Source organism: Camelus bactrianus, chromosome 13, assembly GCF_048773025.1.
Source record: "Camelus bactrianus isolate YW-2024 breed Bactrian camel chromosome 13, ASM4877302v1, whole genome shotgun sequence".
NCBI lineage: Eukaryota > Metazoa > Chordata > Mammalia > Artiodactyla > Camelidae > Camelus > Camelus bactrianus.
This window is the reverse complement of record NC_133551.1, coordinates 66,642,166-66,664,300: the sequence shown is the minus strand read 5'-3', so window position 1 is coordinate 66,664,300 and position 22,135 is coordinate 66,642,166. Positions and strand designations below refer to the sequence as shown.

The window sequence follows — 22,135 nt, the reverse complement described above, 5'->3', positions numbered from 1 at the left end:
GGACTTCCAATAAAATAAGTAAATAAATAAACCTAATTACCTCAAAACAAAACAAAACAAACAAAAAGAACTGTTTTAAAAAATAAAGTTCTTTATTAAAAAAAGGCAACATTACTACAAACCTGCACAGAGGCATCTAAATAATTAACTGCAAGAATGTGAACCACCCTCCACTGCTCTCCACCACTGATCACCTGTCTCAGGCCTCCAAGGACTATGAAAAGCAGGGAAGGAGAAAAGCTTTTTTGCCTTTCTGATGGCAAGGAGTCAGCTAAAGCTGACTACAGCTTCCATATGTAGTGCATTCACCAGTTTACAAAGTATATTTATTAGCAAAGTTTCATTTAACACTGACAACCTCCCCAGGAAGCAAGGGTTATTTCACAGAAAAGGAAACCTGGCCTACTAAAAAATGTCCAGGGCACTCTGACCTTTACCATTACAGCCACTTAGTATGGGAAGTCACACTGTTTTAAGGTGTCACCTTCAACATCACTGAAAATGACACCAAAAGTAGACACTAGAGGGCATTTGAGTTTTAGATCCCTGTAAATCTGGATGAAAAACCTTTCAGAAGAAGAGAATGAACTATGTGTTCCCAGAGAGCTCAGAACACACATCACCCTGGACACCAAGACAAAAGGGTGACTCTTACCCTCTTTCTCCTTTTCCTTTTCTTCTTTCTTGCTCTTCTTTGTGGATGACTTCGACTGTGTTGTGGCTTGTCCAGAACTGGTGGCCACAGGGGCCGAGGAGGACGAAGCACTGGAGGACCCCGCGGAAGCCGCCAGAGCAGCAAGCACCTTGCTGCCACACAGAGCGCAGGAGAGCAGCTGCAGCAGCACCGGAGACACCCCCTCGTCCACCAGGAAGCTGACTTGGAGGAGGAAGTACAGGACGGCTGCAGGCAGAGGAGACAGTGGGTCAGCCCCAAGACAACTACGAGACTCACACATAAGAACGGCGCAGCTTCTCCACACGGCCAGGGCTGCCTTATTCCCACCACCATCCTTGTCCACGTTCTCTGCTGGATGCTACCGAGAAGAATTCACACCCTCTGTGGAAATACCTGGCCATTCTGCAACAACTACACAGAGACTGGCTTTCAGCCCCCAGTTCTCTGGAGATGATTCTCCTCTTCAGTTTACCACCACAGTCTGGAAGTCAGATACTCCTACCTGTGCTCCCCTAGCACCCCAAATTTTGTCTATGGACCCTTATCAGCCTTTTACGTTTTCACTTGTCTTCTTTGCTGGGCAGAGTTCTGTCTGCCTTGCTCACAGCTACAGCTCTAGCACCCAGCTTAGTGCTTGGTGCATAGTGGGCCTCGACGAATGGTTCTTGAAGGAATGAAGGAATAACAGCAACCAAAAGGAGAGGCACTGCTTACAGTCGTCCTTGATGCAGAACTTCTGCCAGTTGATGGTTCGCTGGGCAGCGATCTCTGCACAGGCTTTCAGGTGCTCCATCTGAAATGGAAACCGATCACCAGAAATGAGTCGCCCTGCCGAGCGGCCCACGCCCGCTGCCTTGAGAGGTCATCACCTCAGCTCTGGATTGCAAATGCCTGCCCCCTGTGCAAGGTTGACTCAGTGCCCTCGTGAACATGGGACGAAGGCCCACACACTGCAGCTCTTACTGAGCCTCTTACGTCCAACAGCCCACCACGCAAAGGATCCTTCAGACCACCTGATAATGCAGCAGCAAAGGCAGGCTGTGCCCTAAGACACTACAACCCAGCTTATTTTTTTCTTGCAAAAAGCACAATAGTAAGAGCATTAGATATGGAGTCTTTAATACTGAAGATGTTCTTTCTGGATGTTCCTGTGCAATATATTCCATTTACTCCCCAAAGTCAAACAATTTATCTTAGGCGGTTGGAAATACACCATTTCTTTAGTTTTCAGGGACAAGGATGAGAGGCACACACATCTCAGGCTGCTCCTGTCTACGACATGAGCAAATGACACTGGTAAGAAGCCCAAGCCACCCCTCCTCACAATGGCGGAAGCCCTGCCAGGTAGAGGTGGGCATGGTGGGGGGAATCGCAGACCCTGAGGCCAACTGCACACGGTACAGCACCCAGACGTGTGCCATGGATCTACCCTGACCACCACCCTGGCCATGACGTCCTCTACATATTGTTGAAAAGCCCTGTGTGTGCTGCTCCATCCTATCACCTACTTGGCTGAGCCTCATCACATGCCTTCTCCCGGCCCTCCCGCCCTCCCGCCCTCCCGCACAGGCCGTACCAGGCTGATGAGCGTGTCATACTGCAAGGCGGAGCCTGAGCTGGCTGTGACCACGCTTGCCCGGAGGAATATCCCCTGCTCCTCCAGCAGCTTCTTGATCCCACGCACGTGGGAGTCCAGCGTGTGCAAATCCCGCAGCTGGCGGTATTTCTCCTTTGACCCACAGATGAAAAGCAGAAGTTTGCGGACTTGGCGGCGCACAAACGGAGTTTGCTGGATCATCAGGTACTGGAGGGGAGGAACAACACAGAGTCAGTGACTCTGGAACTGCACTGGTACTGGCCACAGCTCCCTGGGTTTTCACAGACTGTTACTAAAAACCGGTTAGAAACACAAACCAAGCTACTTCCTTGCAGTCAAGTCAACCTCTGGTGAACTTCAATATTCCTTACAGAGACCAGGAGAAAAAAAAGCATAGAAATAAGAACATCAAAAAGAGAAAAAGAGCACTATTCCTGCTCCACCTCATGGAGTGCTTAGGAGTCTACAGGGAAGCTGGTCTCCACTCCAGAGTGAAACCGCAAGGGAAAAAACATTCAGAACCTCTCTTGTGGGTAAAAGCGGTGGGGAAGAAGCTGGGTTGTTGTACTTCACACCACCTGAAATGGTCACTTGGGGTTTGCTAACATCATTCTTCCTAGAGTTAGTCTCACGCTTGCTGGGCAAGTTCTTAAGCTGTTTTCTCTCGGCTCCAAACCCACCACCCTACCACCCCGGGCTCTGTGATGTCCACTTCACAGCTATGTGCTAACTGCACTGCTTCTTTGCCAGCTGGTCCCCTCTTAGGTTCTGCCAATAGGGAGCCCTAGAGGGACACCAGAGGCAGGAGGCAAAGAAGGGACTTGCTCCCTCCTGTTCGCCTGCTGTCCCAGCACCAGCCCTTCACCCCAGCAGCCTCCAGCGTTCCTTTAGTAGTCAAGGGCAAACCAAGTTCAGGTGGTCCCAGTCATCAGCTTCCTTCTGTACTTCCAGAATCAGCCACATCACATCCCTCCAGAGCTCCTCAGGGATCAGCAGCAGCACGCCCTCCTCAGATCCACCAGGCCTCTCCTCTCCATACGAAGGGCTGCTGGCAGCTGCTTCTTCAGTTACTATCTCTGTTACCTCAGTTGCTCCCTTTTTATCTTTTTGGTTCTTCAATGACTATTTAACCAATTCTGTATGTTAAGATCTCTCAGTTATATTTAACTAGTATATGTTCTGTTTTCCAGAATCCAAACAATTAAACCTGCCCATGATCACCACATGTGGGGGAAGTTAAATGTACAGAATTAGAACCTAAAGTGGATGGCTTGCTTTGATACACATCTCCCACAGTCTCACCATTAGCACACTCTGGAGGTGCAAGGCCTAAATAGTGGGAGGGACTCTGCAAGGGGAAATACTGCATGAGGGTGAGGACACAATGGGGCCACAAAGGCAGTCCCAGCCATGTGTCCTCTCCTCGACTGGCACACTGCCTGGGACCTTCACTTACCTCTGAGAGAAAGTAAAACCACGAATGATCAAAGACAGGAGGCGGGATTCGAGAATTAGTGTCAGCGATCTTTTTGATTTGGTATGGCAGCCTCAGGACCATCTCTGTTAGAAGCTGAGTGTAGGCCTCAAACACATCAGCAGCATGGCCCTGGGAGAAGAACACTTGTGTAAGAATCTGTGATTGACAATTTTCCGTGACCACAATTAGGAAAAAGGCTGTTTTACTGTTCATAAGGTATATCCTTTGTTGGAGATGGTAAAAGGCGCCTTTCAAAGCTGGAACCATGACTGACTGACAGCTTAGTTTACAAACCCAGGAAGGCCCCAGGCTCCTGGGGGCAATTTCATGCCAAGGTCACAGTGGACACAGATCTCACTGCTCTTAAAGTTCCAGCATTTCACTCTGGTTTTTGACACTGGATTGATTTCACTCTGCTTACATAAAAATTAGTTAGAACAAGAACAAACTGAAAAAACAGTAGTAGGGAAGGACTTTCTATGAGAGATGTATTTCATTCCCCTAGAACCAAAGCTTTCCAAGACAGCAAATATTTATATATATAAGGGGGTCAGCATCACCAAGCTCAGTCGAGATCCTGGGCCCACACAGAGAGGCAGGGGTACGGAGAGATGTGAAGACAACAAACAACAGCCATCCTGCAAGCTGTGTGGTCCCCAGGGAGAGTTTGCAAGAGTTTGGGGGCATATGTCTCATAACTCAATCACCAGTTACTTATCAGTTCTATGCAAGCAAGCACTGGGGTGCTAAGAGGATTAAAATAAGGTCTTGACTGATAGTTTGGAGGGGAAGACTCCACCAGTGTGCACAGGGTGCACACTGGGACCCAGGGAAAGGCTCTCTTTATCAGACTTGATGGCAAGGAAATACGTGTTGGGGAAGGATCTAATGCTTGAGCTGGGTGTTGAGGAAGGACTAGGAATTAACTAGATGGGGGAAGGAAGGGATGCAGAAGGAGAGGAGAGAATTTCAGAATTTCAGGACAGCATGCACAAAGGCAACATTCACAGTGGGGGAAACGCACAGGTAAGCAGGGCTGCATGCAGGGGTGCTGTAGGTGATCAAGTAGAGTTAAGTACATAGGTGAATCCGCAAAGAACTTTTTGGCCTAAAAGTTAGAGAAAATCACCAAAAGCGTATAAAAAGAGAGAGAGGATGTGAATAGATTCACATTATATTCCCATACTATTCACAGCAGTTGAGTGTGCAACAAGACGCACAGCTAGTCCAGCCCATCGTGTTCTACTGTATGGGCTCAAATGGGACAGAAATGGCGATAGTAACATTTACTGAGCAAGGGTACGTTCTAGGCACTGTGTGTTACAAACATCACGTCATTTAATGCTCACAACTCTATAAAGCAGATACGATGTGTATCCTCACTTTCCAGGTGTACAGACTGAAGCTTACCAAGGTTAGCTAGAACTTGCCCAAGCTTCAGGGCTGCTAAGGGGGAACACCTGTTCCCAGGACTTGTTTCCAGACTCACCTGACCAGAAAGACCATCTTTTAAACTAGCGTGTTTAAGGGCCTCTTGTGACAGCAAGGGGAGTGTGTGACATAACTCGGCTCCTTCAGCGCTACTGAGAGTGAGGAGGACAGTGCTCTGGATGAGGGACAGAGTGGTCACTGTGCCCGGGGAAGGCCCTCACCTTCACATACTGGCGGAGGAAGAACGGGCTCATGTCGGGTGGGGATGAAGTAGTATGTGGTTTTAGCAACTGGCTGGTCGCCATGGGCTCCTCCTCATTCTGTTGGCTCTTCCAGTACTCCAGCAGGGACTTGAGCACGTGCAGGCAGTAGTCCACAGCCCCAGAGCTCAGCAGGGCTGCCGCCGTGGCACTGGAGATGAGGGAAGATGACTGGGGAAAAAACGGAGACGCTAAGAATGGCCTACAAAACTGTGAAATCCAGCCGGGTGCTGGGGATAGGAAACACGCTCACAACAGCCTTAGAGTTAGCTATCATGAAGTGAGTCAGTCTCTTGAGTTACACGTTTCCCGGCTAGCTCAAAAATTTCTCCAACTCTTTTGAACAACAGCATGGTTAAGAGAAAACAAAGAAATGCCAGTTCTCAACTCTAATCTCCCTGCACATATGGGCCAGAGGCCAAGAAGGCAAGGATTAGATAACCTTTCCACCTGGAGGGGCAGGTTTTCTTTTTCCTTGGGCAACTTGAAAAGCAGCCCATTTATTTCAAGAAGAGAGAAAACTTTCCACTATAGGCACTTCTTAGCAACCCCACCCTCCTAGTAGGGGCTCTTCCCATAGAACCAGCCTCCAAAGGAGATGGGGTAAGTGATCACATGAATAAAAAAGTAGGAGAAAAGCTACTGTAAATAAAACCATTAGAAGAGCCTTGCAAATCCCAGCAAACCCCACAGCGCATAAGCTCATTAAGATTAGATGCAGTTCAGCCTCCATTTCTACCTTCTCTGCTTTGTGTTAATCTCCTTTCCACCACGCACACGCTGCTTTCTCTCTGCTTTATTACCATACCTTATAGCAACGTACAGCAGGAGAATCCTCTTAGTCACTCTGCGCCTTGCAGAACAGTCTCCTGCTTTTCAATAATGGAATTTCCAAACCCTTTAACCCCTCCATTGGCGGGTTTGTTGGAAAAGATCAGAGCTTGGAAGGGATTCTGAAAAAGGTGGAGGCTCTGGCTCCTGAAGAGGTGACAGCTTAGAATCTTACTCCTCCCGAGCAACAATGGACTTACTCTAACAGCCTCTGCCCTTTGCCCCAGCACCAACCAGACAATTCTCTTTCCTTTCCCCACACCCACTAGCCCAAAGTAAAATACCTCACATATGGAAGACTTGGACCCGGATTTGGTCCTGGACATGAAGACACTCAGGAGCCTCATCACTACCAGGTGGACCTCATTCAGGGCACTGCGCTCGTTCTTCTTGGAGACGTCCTGCAGAAGGGGCGGAACCCAGAAGGCCACACTTACTTTAACCTTGAGGCATCCTCTCAACAAGATTCCCTTACGCCTATCAATGCTAAACGTTCCTCATGTGGAATCAGAGACAAAACAAGCTCCAATGGACCTGTGGTCTGTACCCCATGATCTAGAGCCCGATACACCTAGAAGGCCATACTAAGACACAAACAATTCATTGTTTTTAGCTTGTGGAGTTACAAAAAGTCAATGAGGGCAGGGACTTGATTTTGTTCCTCATTTACAGCCAAAAAGATCCAAAAGCATGACCGGGCCAAAGTATGCCCTAAAAAGGCTTTCTGATGAATCGACAGAACTGGAGCCCTCAGTGGCTGATCCCTTCCTGAAGCTGAATGGAGTTCCTCTAAGAGAGGAATGAAAAAGTGAAGACTCATCTCAGCTAATCCCTGCTTCTCACATAGTATGATGCTCAAATTTCACCTTTTTATCCATGCCCAGTTCAGCAATTAGCTGGGAGAGCAGGTTGTCCAGGGCCCCCTTGTCTTTTTCATCTTCTCCATCCAGATCTGTAGTAAGCATCAGAATTACCTGGAAGTCAACAGAGAGACAAAACATGGAAGCCAATTCCCTAAAGAATAACAACTCTAAACACAAGGTGTTTCAGAAGAAATTCTAATTTTCCTGACTTTCCTGTCAATCATAACTATAACCCATGAAAAGGTTCTAAGTCTTGAGGTACCCAAAGTTGAAGTGTCCAGAGTCAGAAGAGTCAAATTGTGGTATATGCCACCCTTGGCATCACAGAAAATGTTCTGCAAAACTAACTAACTAACTGACTAACAGTATATCCAACCAAAGTGGCTTAAGACGTGGCAGTGTGCTGTGCTAAGAATTAAAGAACAATTTTGCCAGGAATAGCTATCAGACCATGCCTTATCACTAATACTAGAGCTACTATATACTAAGAATCTCTGGAGCAGACTTTTGCTCCTGGCTCTGTCAATAACTGCTGGATAACTACAGACATTTTTAATTTAATTCTCTGATCCTCAGCCTTCTCATCTCTAAAATGAAGGGCTATAACTTGCAATTCAAAATTACATTGCATTATTTTATGACCTAATGCCAAACAATACCAAGCCTCTGGAGAGAACTGTGAGCATGCTTAAGGATGGTCCAACTATGATGTGACAGACCCAAGTGAACTGAGGGATACCTGCATGTATGGGATGGCCCGGACACCTCCAACATTTCGTAACTGGGGCAAGGTTTGCAGTAGTCTCTCCAACAGCATCAGACGAACCATGTGCAGCCTAAAAGGTGAAGAAAAATACATGAAACATGAGCCAGCACACAAACACTAGCCAGCTGAATATAGTTCTTTCCTCCTGCCACCAGGGTAAACAAGGAGCCTACTGCTTAGGAAGAATCCTAGCATTAAAAAATGTTAAGAAATATCTTCAGTATACCAGCAACAAAGAAGGAAAAATCTCCCCCTGTTAAAGGAGAACAAAACTATTCCAAAATACAACAGATGGTACTGAAACTTACTACAGGAAAGTCAAAATCTCTCTCAAGCAATCCGGTCCTAGTGGTTCTCAGCATTAACACCAAACCGTCAACAGTAAGCCTGATGACTTTTTCTGACACATGGTCCTATTCTGCCTCCACGCATTGTTTTCTGGACTTCTACCTAAACATTTTACATTATCCAGTTGCACAGTGACCCAGATCTTTCTTTTTCTTGCTTCCCAAGCCCTTAGGAAGGCCAGTCACTGCTTTACCTGCAGAATTCAACTTCAATATCAATACTAGAACCGTGAGTTCTCCCATGTATGCAGCTGGCCACTACCTAGCCTTCTTCACCTGCAGATATACAGCTGGGTTCCCAAAGTAAATGTGTCCCTCTGGATCTCTAGTGCATATGCTAATTCAAGAAGAAGAATATGAAAATTAATTAGGGTGTTGTCGACAAGTTGGTTGGCAGTCTCACCTAACACAATCTTACACAGATTAACAGTACATATGCTGAATCAATTAATGGATTCACTCTCATAATTAATAAACTGTTTTTGCTTCATTTTACTTTACAGACTATAAGAAACCACAATTTTTATATATATATATATATTTTTTTTAATTAATAGACTTTATTTTTTTAGAGCAGTTTCAAGTTCACAGCAGAATTGAGTAGAAAATACAGAGAGTTTGCACAAAGCTCTTCCCACCCACACATATATACTCCCCTACCCTCAATATCCCTCATCAGTGTGGCATATTTGGTACAATCGATGAACCAACATGGGCACATTATTATCAACTAAAGTCCACAGTTTACATTAGGGTTCACTCTTGATGTTGTACATAATATGGGTTTTGACAAATGCATAATGACATGTAGCCACCACTAATAGTATCACACAGAATAATTTCATTGCCCTAAAAATCCCTTGTGCTCCATCTATTCATTCCTCCCTCCCTCCCTCCCTCTCCCCAAGCCCCTGGAAATCATGATCTTTTTATTGTTTCTGTAGCTGTGCCTTTTCTAGAATGTCATTTGGCTGGGATAAGTTATACATATATTTTAAAGTGTAATTTTCATGTATTAAGTACCCTAGCAGGTATCCAGAATATTTTCAAAATAATAAATCTTGAATGAAAATAGTCTTGAATAATTAATGATAATCATTCTAAAAAGAACTCAAAGGAATGAGCTAAACAACCTTCAGAATATAGTAACATATAAAAGCCCACGCATGCATCTTTGAATAATTAGGACAGCTGTGTAGGGACTACAAATGAATAAAAAATGCCCAAGAACAGAGGTGTACAAGTGATGAAGGATGAGATGACAGCAGCAGCTCAATACTTTTAGGATAAAACATAACAAGTTTTGAGATGGACTAAAATTGCTCAGATTTGGAGAATGTATGTGTGACTATACACACAAAGGAAACAGTCAACAAAACGAGGAGTCTTGACCGGGATCAAGATCATACCAGATTACTGACTTTTCAAACTTTTAAGATAGTAGTACTCTTGAAACTTAACAACAAAAACGAAAAGCAACAACAACAAAAAAAACAGTGTACCAAAAATCACAATTCCCTCCTCTTGTGGCTTAAAGTTAAAACCAATTCAATTATTATATTATTTAAAACAATAAGTCACTTAACAATTACTTAATTACTGAAAAATAAAGCAAACTTACACAACTTTAGAGAATTCCACTACCAACAAGACCACATTACCTAAATTGACCCTCCACCGAAAAACAACTGAAAATTCTAAAAAGATATTAACATTATTTTAGAAGTAATAATGAGTCTCAAGAAATTTCAAAGGGTTGAAATTCACATACTATGTTCCCCAACTACAGTAAATTACACTATAAATCAACAACAGAAAAATAATTAGAAAATACTCAAATGTCTGGAAATTTAGCAACATATTTCTAAATATCCCATGAGCCAAAAACTAAATTACAACAGAATTTAGAAAACATTTTGAACTGGATAGCAATGAAAATACAACATATCAAAATATGTGGGCTACAGCCAAAGCAAAGTTTACAGAGAATTTTAGAGAAAAACACGTAACTTCAAATATGTATCTAAAAATAAATACTTAAAAATCATTAATTTAAACTTCTATCTTATGAAGCTAAAAAAAACCAAAACACAGAAAATTAAGCTCCCAAAAAATAAAGTACTAAAACAAAATAGCTGGTAAGGAGAGGAAGGAAATAATAGAGTGGAAGTGAAACAGAGAGCAGGCATACAACAGAGAAAATGCAAAGCCAAAGTTGTTTCTTTGCAAGTAATATTGATAACTCCTGGCCAGACTGATTTTTAGAAAAAAAAAAAAAATTTAAGTTACCAATACTAGAAATGAAAAGAGGTGTATCACTACAGATCCTAAAAACATTAAAAGTATGATAAAATATATTATAAACAACTTTATGCCAATAAAGTTGACAACTTAAATAAAATTATCAAATTCCTTGAAAATCACAACATACCAAAATTGACACACAAAGAAATAGAAATAATTCTGTCATTTAAAGAATAAAGCTATAATTCAATATCTTCCCTTAAAGAAAGCCCAGACCCAGATGACTTCACTTTTTCAAGAATTCATAGATGAAATAATACCAATCTTACCCAAACTCTTCTAGACATCAAAAATACATCCACAAACATGTCCTCGCTTACTCTGATGCCAGAATAACATGAATACTGATACATGATAAAGACATTTCAAAGAAGAAAAATTACAAGTCTAAATAAAATATTAGCAAATCAAATCCAGTGATAAAAAGGGTAAGACATCATGATCAAGTGACCCCAGAATGTTGGTTTAATAATGGAAAAACCAATTAATGTAATTTACAACCTTGAACAGAACAAAAGATAAAGACATTAACAATTAAGTGTAACAAAAGCAACTAGAAAGCTTCAGAAACCAATTCTAGATAAACCATCTCCCAGCAAACCAGGAACAAAACTTAACTTGATAAAGAATATCTATAGAAAATCCTCTAGGTAACATACTTAATGGTAAAATACTGAACCTCTTCCCTGGTATCTGAGAATGCGATAAGATTTCCACCATCACCACTCCTGTCCTAGCCAATGAAATAAGGCAAGAAAAGGCAATTAAAAGGCCTAAAGACTGGAGAGAAAAAAATTATATTTTTTTTGCACTAGACAAGATTGCTCATGCAGAACCTGTAATCAGAATTAATCTAATTATCAAACCCATAATTAGAAGTAATCTAATTATCAAAATCTTTAATTAGAATTTGAGTGAATTTAGAAAGATTATTGAATGCAGGGGTCAAAATAAAAGCAATAATGAGCTCACTAGCAATTAAGAAATTATTAGAGAAATTATCAAGAAGTCACTCAGAGAATGAGTCAAGATAGAAATCCAGAGGGGTAAGCAAAGCCCTGAGACTGATTTTTAAGGCATCTGAAAACTTGAGGCCATGATGCTCTGAAGGCAGCTTGAGCAACTGGTTGCTAGGACCTCACAAGGCATCTGGAATAGGCAAAAACATCCAGAATCTGCCCCAAGTGGGGAGAGCCTTCTATGAGAGCCTCATGAAAGAATCACAGAAGGCTACACCTTGAGTTTAGAAGTAAACAGAAGGATATCACTTCCTCCCATATTGGGAGCCTACAAGAAAAATCAGCTGGTTCAAATCTTGACACTGAGAGAAAAGAAGGAAAAAAAGAATTAGCTGCTGAAATACAATTAGTTTATACATTTTTTTCCCCTTTTGGTTTAATACTAAACCTATCCAAGCAAAACTACAAAAAACACAATGACAAAATAAAGATCTTAAAAGCAGTAGTAAAGACACTGTTTTCAAAGAAGCAATAGCTGTAACAGCAGGTGACATCACATTGGCAGTAACAGTGGATACCATTCTCAGTTTGGGGAGGGAAAAAATGTCAACACAAAATTGTATGCCCATCAAAAATAAAATAAATCCACAAAATGTAAGCAAACTAAAAACATTTCCACAGGGGACCTCCCCTGAAGGAAAATCTAACAGACAGACTTAAAGAAGAAAATGACCCTAGATGGAAGGTCTGAGATGCCAAAGAAACGATGGGCATAGAAAGTAGTAAACATGTGAGCAAATCTAAACAAACAATGACCACATAAACTCCATAAAACAGCAATAGTATCCTGAAAGCTTTAAAAAGGCTTTTTTTCATTAAGACACACAAATATAATCGTTTAAATTCATAAGAATGAACAAAGCCGTCTAAGGTACTCATGTTTTCAGGAAGAAGCTACAGCTCTTAGTTAACTTTAGTTTTGGGTAAGTTAAATATGCATGTTAAAATGACTAGTGTAACTACTAAAAGACTGGAAACAGAGCGAACAACCTTCAAACTTGCAAAGCTGCAGGGAGGGGGGGAGGTAAGGAATGAAAAAATACCAAATCAACCCAAAAGACGGCTACAAAGAAGATAATAACAAACACAGAAACAGGCAGAACAAATAAGAAGCACAGAATAAACTGCAGGTATAAATTCAAATATATCAGTAGTTAACATTCACTGTAAATAAACTTAACTGTTCCAATTAAAAAGCAAATGTAATAGCACAGGGAACTATGTTCAGTATCTTGTAATAACCTTTAATGAAAAAGAATATGAAAACGAATACATGTACGTACGTGCATGGCTGGGACATTGTGCTGTACATCAGAAACTGACACATTGTAACTGATGGTACTTCAACAACAACAACAACAACAAAGCAAATGTAGACTGGGTTAAAATTATTTTTAAAAGTAAATTTCAGAGAACCAGAAATCACAAAGATCACATTATCTGAACACACTGAATTAATCTAGAAATCACAGTAAGAGGGAAAAAAAAGATTAAGTAGAAAATGCCTTTATAAGTTAAACAGTTGAAAAACAAACCCCATCAAAATATCATCAGTTAACTGAGCCAGAGGTCATCTTCACCAGAGATACTGCACAAGCTTGAGCAGAAGCAGCAGGATACAAGGAACACAGGAGACACTCTCTGACGCCCTCTCAAAATGACTGATACCCGACTGCTTCAGTGAACTATTTTTCTGATAGAAATCATTCAGTTCAAAATACTGATTTCTGTACTAATGTGGTAACTGTGGGCCTCAATGAATTTAACAAACATTCTATCACAAGTATATCCTTTGGGTTTTTTCTATTTCTCCAGTGACCTCTTGGTTAAGAATACATTCACCACACCAATCCAGTACCAAATACCACCAAAATTTCTTAAGGGGGATGGATTAGGATTTTATGAATTATTTTCCATCTGCCAAATGCCCCACCACTGATATTTCTAGACATAAACATGCATTTCCTGTCTTACTTCTCTGTTACCTGATCAACATACTGAACAAGGAGTTACTTATAGTATTTAGTTAGTAACTATCACTGTTGAGCCTAGAACAGTGCCATTTATAAAGAGAATGCTACAAAATGAGTTTATGGGTGATGATGAAACATCAGAAAGATGGGCGTAAGGAGGATACATGTTCTTATGACAATAACTTTACAGGTACTAAGGGATATAGAGAAGGGCCTTAAGAGAAAAACCGCTTCCTATTATCTCTACAATTGTTCTGATGAAATTCTAATTAGGACCAAGAAGACAGACCTAGAACACTTCCCAAGATTTTTAAACTGTTTCCTGAGTTTATTACCTTTGCATTTCAAAAGAAATATACTGTTATGACACACTCTACCTCCTCAACTGATCCACCATCCTATTCCTGAAACCTCCCACAGGAAAGCCTCTTGACTGCAAATGGCCAGGTCCTGACCTGTTGCTAGCGTGGACATCTCCTTCTCCTTCCCCTTCTCCTTCTCCCTCGGAGCCATCTCCTTCCTGATGTCCGGTGGTGGTGCTGATGGCGCCAGTGCTTGAGCTGACACTTCCTGGTCCAGCCGGATGCCCCTCTGCTGTGGCATCACCATAAGCACTGCTCCGGCCAGATACTAAAGAGAAACAGTTTAAAAAGTGCAAATCAACTCCCAAAGCATGGTCCAATCCAATGCATTCTGAAGTCAGCAATAGTTAGATGATAACTGGTAGCTTTAGAAACTTTTCTTCTATGTGAAGCTCAAGAAGGACTGAATTCGTGATACTGGCCCCACAGCACTAAATGACTCTCTGGGTGGTCATTCATCCTCTAGAATACAAGATCCATCCACAAGAATAATCTTAATCTCAGCTGCTGATAAATTTCCATCTCATATTCCAGAGGAAACATATAATGACTTGGGAAGTTAGGAATTATCAGCTACTCTTTATCTCCGCTACAAAAAAACTTTTCACATCCAACTTCTAAGCAGAGATGGATTTATAAGACCAAACCCAAATGGTGCTGTCATCCTTCCTCATTCCACAGCCCCACCCTTCATCTGCTAACATATCTGGCCTGCTTCATTAACACATCAGATCATTAACAAAAGGACTGCCCCAAATCTCCTCCCCCAACAGAAGGAGCAAAAACCACAGGTTGACTCATTTAAAAGTCATACCAAAACTGTTTTAGATTAATCGTGATCTGGGATTGTGCATGTCATTTCTTTCCTTTACTAGCAGATAATTAAACTTCCCTCAGCTGGAACCAATCCCAGGACCCAGACAGGGAGTCCTATTTTGTCCCCACCCTCCACCCAAGGAGATCAAGACCCCCAGCCACATTACCACTGTGCTCGCCAGCCACTGAGTCCACTGCACTTCCCCCGCTCTCCGAGCCCACGCTCCCACCGTGGTCAGCAGGAGAAGTCCGAAGGGTGGAGCCGTCAGTCGCTGCTGTGCTGCCCTCATCGTCCGAGGCTGGAGCTGGGAGAGTAACGAGAGCTGTTACAGGTAAAAACCCCTCCTTGGGGCGAAAGCATCAAACCACATAGTGCAGAGGACACAATGCAGTTTATGTATCCTGTCGTCAAAGTAAAAAGGGAAAAATCCGCTTCGCTGGTTAATCACTAACAGGAACAAACACTATACACGGTGCATTGCAAACAGTACTTAGACAGAAGTGAAAACCCAGTTCACTGGGCATTTCCTTCGCTGTTACATTACAGTGCAAGTAAAATAGTGCAGAGATTCAAGGAGAATCTGTGACATGGACGCTCAGTTTTCTAGCTAAAATGCTTCCCGGTCACCATAGTCTAGGTGTTACTGACACCTGCTGAGATCGGAAACTAGCCATTACCATTCAAAAGCATAAACTCTGAATTTTAATGAGATGTGTTTTGTAATCAATTTATGCTTATGCTAGGAAATCACTTAGCATGAGCTCTTGAATCAACCCTGTTTGGTTTTTTTTAATCAGGTGGTCTAGAGGGGAGCTCATTGGGAAATTTCATACTTCCTAATCATCCTCATCAGATGCTAATAATGAAGCAAGGAAATTCCCCAGAGACAGCCACAGCATCCAGGATCAGGGCTGAGCTGAGACAGGAGGAAAATGCTGGATGAGATACACGGGGGAGGAAAGCCAAGACAGCCACAGAGCACAGGAGGAACACAACTGGCACAGCACAAGGGCGACCTCCAAGCCTGAAATGACAGCAACTAAACAGATCTAAGAAAAGCAACAAGCCATGGCAGCAGGTGAGAGGGGACAGCCAATTTCTCCCTTTCTATCTACCCAGGATAAAATGCCCAAAACAAGAAAGAAAGAAAAAAAAAAAAAAAAAAAGAAAAACAAATATAGGGAAAAAGCATCAGTCTGAAAACTCTAAATCAACCCTTAAGTCACTCAGGGGTTGATTTTCCAGCAGACTGTTCAGGTGTTCTGCCCTCCTGTATTTGGACCAATGGACTATTCAGGGGATAACTTTTTTTTCTTATCAGATTAAGAAAGAGATGGAAAGTAAAGACAAAATGAGGTCTAAAGATTTCCTATGCATTTGAATTGTTCATAAAAACCCTACCTCCCAAGCTCAGATCCCTGATGGTTACCCACACTGACATGAAGCGTAACTCAGCTTCCGGCAGCTTCACTTTTATTTGCAGATGAAAGAAAGAAAAAAAGTTAAAAGGTGTGAGCTCTACTTCTTGTCTCCTTTTTAATATTGTCTGAAATGTTAGAACTCTGATGAAGAACCCTAGAAGCTGTGATTTAAGACCTGAAGCTGATCAACCTGCAAGCCGCTCTCTCGGCCTTTCCTTGGGGAATCAGCTGAAGCCAGGCAGCATGCAAAGTGTAGGGAAGCGGAGCCATGAGCGCCTTTGTCAAGCTGCATCGCTATGCCTTCCACACCCGAATCTCCAAAGCAAAGGCAGAAGCAGGAAGTCCAGAATGGCCTGTCAAAGCAGCTGCCCATTACACTCTCACAGCATTGGAAACGAGGCCTGAGGGTCCTGGGGCCCTGAGCCGCGCTCCTTGCTGTGGACAGTTACCTGATGCTGTGGTGTCAGAGAGGGTTCCTGCGTCCAGAGAGGAAGAGCTGGGTGCCTGGCCGGACAGCCCCAGGCTCTGCAGGCCCAGGGCACTGCTGCTGCTGCCTGGGAAACAAGTGGAGAGTGAGCACAGCATCCCCTCCAGACCCCGTCCACAACGCTGCGTTGGCCGCCTGCTGCCCTCCGGGGTCTAAACTCACCAGCGTGTGATCCCCTCTGCCCTAGAGGAAGTTATTCCACAGCCATTGCTGTCCACCCACCAAGTTCAGTTACAGAGATGGTGGAAGGCTTCCTTCAGCTCAGGCAGGACACAGGCTGGAGGAATCTAACAGATTTGGGAGGAAATAATCCAAAAGACCAAACTAACACAGAAACTATGCGGTTGGCTCTCCCACTAAAAACCCCAACACAATCCCTCTCACTCTCCACCTGTATCTCTGAACAGCTCTCACCCAGATCAACCTCTCCCCAAATCTGGGGACAAGCTAAGTCAGCTGGGTATCAGTAACTGCCAAACCCTCTTTCCTGTGCACGGCCAACGGGCCGCTGTGTTCCTGGCGTTGCCTTCTACCTTGCTGGTCCTGCTGCAGGCTCAGGGCAATGGCTAGTTCAACCATGGTCTCGTCATCTGCATCAGGCGGGATGTCCAGCATGGGGGGGAAGCCCTCTGCGCCTGCCAGCAGGGCCTCCAGGGGAGAGGGGTTGCCATTGTTGACATTTTCAGCTGTCTCCAGGACCATCGACTCAGACTGCAGAGAGAAAGCTCTGTCAGTGTCCCATGGTAAATGGCAGCTTTTGGAAGTCCACTGAATAAGAGTTGGAGAAGAGTCCTAAGGCTCCTCCTCCCCTCTCCTGCTGCCAGAGACTCACCACCATCTCAAAATCTCCATGGTCCACCTCACTCTGTTCCTGGCTTTCCTGACGGATGTGACCACCATTCGGGATCCCTGATGACTGCATTTTCTCATCTGCATCATCATCGTCATCATCATCCTTGTCTCCTGAGTCAAAGAAACCCCAGTCACCTGAAGGTGCTTGCTCTCTACTCCCCTGGCATGGGATAAGATAAGCCACACGGCAAACAAAAACTAAGACAAGCTACCAGCTAGCACCCTGTACTGCAGAGGTGAGCTCCAAGGAGCTATGCCTGGCCCTGCTCTCTTGCTTCCTGGACCTAACTGGATCTGGGAAGGTGGTGTTGGCAGTGACAGCCTGCCCCCATCACCCTTAGGAAAAGACTTTTCCAGCTGATACAGGAAAAAACAAACAAAAAACAAAAACGTGGATTCCAAAGGGATTTCCATAAGGCAGAGAAACTGAAGACCAGTAGGCCCTATGAGCTCCCACCAACCCTCAGGAGACCTTGGGCAAGACAGGGAAAACAATACAATTGAGATGTTTATCTGTTATCTGTACTGGCAGCTTGAAGTGTTATTTTACTGTTTCTTTCCCAAAACAACTGGGGCAGTGAGATTTTCACACTACACAATCACTATGAGAAGAATCAGAATTGAAATGTAAAACCATCGAATGGAAGCTGAGGACAGCACTACAGGTCTGCCCAGACCAGCTTGTGTGTGAAGGGGAGAGGCCTTCTAAAAAGGGACAAGTCCAGGTGAGACCCCTAATCATCAGAAGAGGATGGAGGGCTCGCCTTCCACTTGATGAGCTGAGAAAAGCATGTGGATATGGCTTTAATTGAAAACAAACTGTCTGGACTCTGGCTTCTCCCCAGAGAAAAGAGAAACAAACTGTTGCTTGACTCATCAAAAGCTTACATAAGATGAATGATACTCGAGGAAGAAGGTCTGAAGGTCTCAAAGTTACATGCACTCCTCTAGACCTGCACTGTACCATACAGTAGCCACCGCTGCTAGTTACAATGTCACTGGTCCAAACAGATGTGTGATGTTAGCATATAGTACCCACTCGATTTTAAGGACAGAACAAAAAATATTTTTAAAGAATGCAAAACATTTTACAAATAATTTTTCATGTTGACTACATTCTGAAATATTTTTTGAAATACTGGATTAAGTTAATTATTAGTAAGTTAATTTCACATATTTCTTTTTACTCCTTATAGTATGGCTAACAGAAAATTGAAAACTATGCACGTGACTTTCATTGGAAATTTACTTCTGAGCCAAACCAAGTAACCAGAGTTACATAATATACTAACGCAGTATTTAGGCACTTCATAGAACTGCTTTGACTAAAATGTTAAATGTTATGTCCTTGACTTGTGTCCAAGTGTATCACGAGGGAAGTCTCTTACGAAATTCGCTGTTGATCTTACTGTAGGTAAGTCCACTGAGGATACTACCCCTCAGGCAACAAAATGGAGCCTTAATGTAAAGGCTTTCAGGCCAGGAAATTTTTCATTTCCTGAAAAGTGGTATTTTTTTTCTTTATAGTCACTATGATTTTTGAACTGTTCTTATTTTAGTTTTGCTATGGCTCTTAGGAAGCCTTCGGCCAAATATAAGAGCTTCCCTTAACCACCATGTAGGACTTTGTGATGTAGATTTCTTTGTATCCTTGGCTTGATTCTACTATTGTAGCTGTATTTCTCCCTGGTTTTGATTTTATTTGTATTCTAGTTACTATATGCATTTTTATATACCACCTTAAATTCTGTGTGGAATAAAGTAGAGTAAAACAAGTCTCCAGGACCTTGGTCAACACGAGAAGCAAACCCTAACACTAACGTCCTCCCCCCGACACCACCCCACACACACAAGCCTAAACCCAGACCTCGCATTACCCATTGGAGTGTTGCTTCGAGGGGAGGAGGGCAATGTCACGTGTCTCCGCTTATTCCTGGGCCTTAGGACTCGAATTAGAGCTTGTTTACACGAGAAGCTCACAGCAGGATCCTGAGGTTGAAAGGGAAACCATCATTCTTCTTCTTAGGTTTTATGTTACTCATGAAACTGTCTAGAAAACACTTTCCTTTCTTGAACAGTCACTTACAGTCACTACTCTCACCTGCAACCCTGCTGACCAAGGCCAGCAGTTAACCCCATTTCCTGACCTGAACAAGACAGACCAAGTACATCCCTTTCCAAACCTTTCTTTTCCATGAAATAAGTAAGATCTTAAAGCTTTTTTTAACATCCACAATCCTTAATTCCCATTACCGTCCTTTAAAACTGTTTTATTTCAGTAGTTGGCAAACGTACAAAAAAAAATTTTCCAGACATTCCCAGGGTTATATGGGGTTGTAACGGTACGTACAGGACACAACAGCATCTGCATGTAGATCTTGGATGCTGTATTAATACAGTCCAGCTCACAGGTGCAGTAGCCATGGATAATGTCCACCAGAGCATTGACGGTAGCTTCAATATGAGTTAGGCCTAAAGGGGAAAAAAATATGATGAAAAACTACTAACTACTTGAGAGTCCAAGATAAAAACAAAAATCCTTATGCCCACATAAAGGCCAAGCTAACACAAAAATGACAAGCACACACAAAAACACACATGCAGATATAGGTCGTCAGCATTATTTGTGATTTGTTAATAGTCTCCTGAATCTCCCAAACTGTCCTCAAAAGCCTTTCCAAATATCCTGCATCACAGAAAAAAGTGTCTACTCTTCATGGACATCACAAGACAGGACAGAGAAGTGTGAAGAGGGGAGCAGATTCTAAATGTTCCCTACTATCCCCAGACGGCAGGTGATGATGAAGACGGCCTCCACGTGCCTTTCGGGTTTACCGCCCCAGCAACCTCCAAACACAAACGAGCACCAGGGGTCCTTCTATTTTCCTAGATAGCTATTCAGATCCTTACTCTTCCACCTAAACCTTGGATAGCATGAGAAGTTAAATACCAAAGGAAGTACTGGCTGAGAAATAAAATAATTCTCATAGATGATGCCTAACTTCTGCCTTTTCAACTGGTTTTGAATCAAGCTTTCAAAGACTTTTAAAAATAATTATAAACACCAGTAAGCACATGCACATATATACACATGCCTTTATGTGAAATATTCAACCCAACATGAAGAGAGAGAACAAAATCCCACTTCTCTGCTGCACTGCTAAGTTCCTGTATCAAGAACAATGCATCCATCTCACAGACTTCTATTTCCTAGCTGTTCGTTCTGGAAGAGATGGATGATGAGGGCTAAGATCAAGAGTTCAATCTGATCAAAGAAAGAATTCACATCAGGCCTCACTATCTATCAAGATTCGAGCACCCTTTTAACATGATACCTGGCAGGCAGGCAGGTGCCAAGAAGGCATTCTTGGGTTTGGATGCATGGAGTTTCCAGAAGTGGTTCACCAGCTGGGTAATGAAACTACAGCAATCTCCTTCCAGCTGCTTCTGAGGTTCTCTCCCCTCATCCGCTCCTTCTAAGCAGGAGAAAAAAAAATTATTAACGATGGTAAATCTAAGATGGAATTTAATTTGTTTTAAGGTTAACTCAGGTCAAGGAAGCTTGCCTGGGGAGGGAGTTTCAAGTGGGGCCCCAATCAATATGCCAACTATCCCTAGACTCCAGCAGGCACATCTAGGAAAAAAACAGTCTGGGAAAGGAATATCACAGAAAACATTGTATGTTAGAATTAAGTAGAAGTGGGGAGCATTCAGGATCTTTACAGCAGATTCAGAGATCTCAGGTCCAACAGTTCAACTTCTAAAAGCTAGGGGAACATCTGGGATTTCCTGAAATGATTCCTGGATCATAGTACCAGAGGAGGAACAGGATGATGACAGCACGTGGGAGCATGTAAACAAGAGAAATGTAAAAGGCATCAATAAACTCTATTTGATGAAAGCCAGTTTGGTACCCAGCCAACATGAGGAGAGAGAAGAAAACAGAACCGAGCACTGCAAAAGGCCACTACACATATTAATAAAATATTGGCGAAAGAACAGCTTGAAAGCAAAAAATATGACCCTATTACTTTAAAGCAACCAGGACGCAAGCTTAACTTTACCCTGAGGATTTTAAGAGGTAGTAATTTCAGAGACAGATTATAGCTGACGTCCAGAGCACTAAATAAAATCAAGAATAATCCAAGGGGTAAGCATGGAAAGAGTATTTACATAGAATAGTACAATCCTAATGTCAAAATCCCTACAAGGTACAAAGACAAGAGAGTAAAATCCCTGTCTTAAGAGTCTGAAGTCAGTCCGAGGCCAGTGTGAACAAGAAGAAGATGAGAGGGTAAAGAAGGTACATTAAGCAGATTTCAGGACCACGGCCATATAGGCCAAGTTCACCTGTTTCCATCTGGGGCAGCTTTGACTCCGTAAAATGGACAAGGTTGTTAGGGCGCATGATGGCAATGGAGCGAGCTGTGATCACCAGCCTCTGGAAGACCTCAGGGTCCAAATCCTTGCCTTCTTTGCTGGATGTGTTGAGACACTGCACAGCTTTGCTCAGCAAGGCCTGATCCTACAACAAAAGAATCACAGAGGATGAACCAAAAGCAAGGGCTGGGCACTAAAGCAAAGTGGAGAGGAGCACTGGCAAGTCATCAGGACAGCTGCCTCCTCTCAGGGAAGCAGGTTAAGTACCACCG

The 22,135-nt window shown here is 43.0% G+C and overlaps 1 protein-coding gene across 9 annotated transcripts in view; it reads right to left on the bottom strand.

Annotated features, from left to right (window-relative positions):
- UBR4 (ubiquitin protein ligase E3 component n-recognin 4) overlaps positions 1-22,135 on the bottom strand; it is a 122,447-nt gene that overhangs the window by 44,635 nt on the left and 55,677 nt on the right. For 3 of the 9 annotated variants that reach the window (XM_074377283.1, XM_074377287.1, XM_074377286.1), the window contains 18 exons: positions 21,834-22,008; positions 21,050-21,133; positions 20,819-20,959; positions 19,834-19,955; positions 19,361-19,472; positions 17,464-17,594; positions 17,165-17,342; positions 16,594-16,698; positions 14,890-15,027; positions 14,000-14,174; positions 7,875-7,971; positions 7,139-7,246; positions 6,557-6,673; positions 5,403-5,612; positions 3,730-3,879; positions 2,253-2,480; positions 1,391-1,469; positions 656-901 (listed from right to left, as the gene is read on the bottom strand). In XM_074377283.1, the coding sequence (XP_074233384.1) occupies positions 656-901; positions 1,391-1,469; positions 2,253-2,480; positions 3,730-3,879; positions 5,403-5,612; positions 6,557-6,673; positions 7,139-7,246; positions 7,875-7,971; positions 14,000-14,174; positions 14,890-15,027; positions 16,594-16,698; positions 17,165-17,342; positions 17,464-17,594; positions 19,361-19,472; positions 19,834-19,955; positions 20,819-20,959; positions 21,050-21,133; positions 21,834-22,008 (2,596 nt within the window). The remainder of the gene's footprint in view (positions 1-655; positions 902-1,390; positions 1,470-2,252; positions 2,481-3,729; positions 3,880-5,402; positions 5,613-6,556; positions 6,674-7,138; positions 7,247-7,874; positions 7,972-13,999; positions 14,175-14,889; positions 15,028-16,593; positions 16,699-17,164; positions 17,343-17,463; positions 17,595-19,360; positions 19,473-19,833; positions 19,956-20,818; positions 20,960-21,049; positions 21,134-21,833; positions 22,009-22,135) is intronic. The other 6 variants (XM_074377288.1, XM_074377291.1, XM_074377285.1 and 3 more) reach the window with 5 other exon arrangements.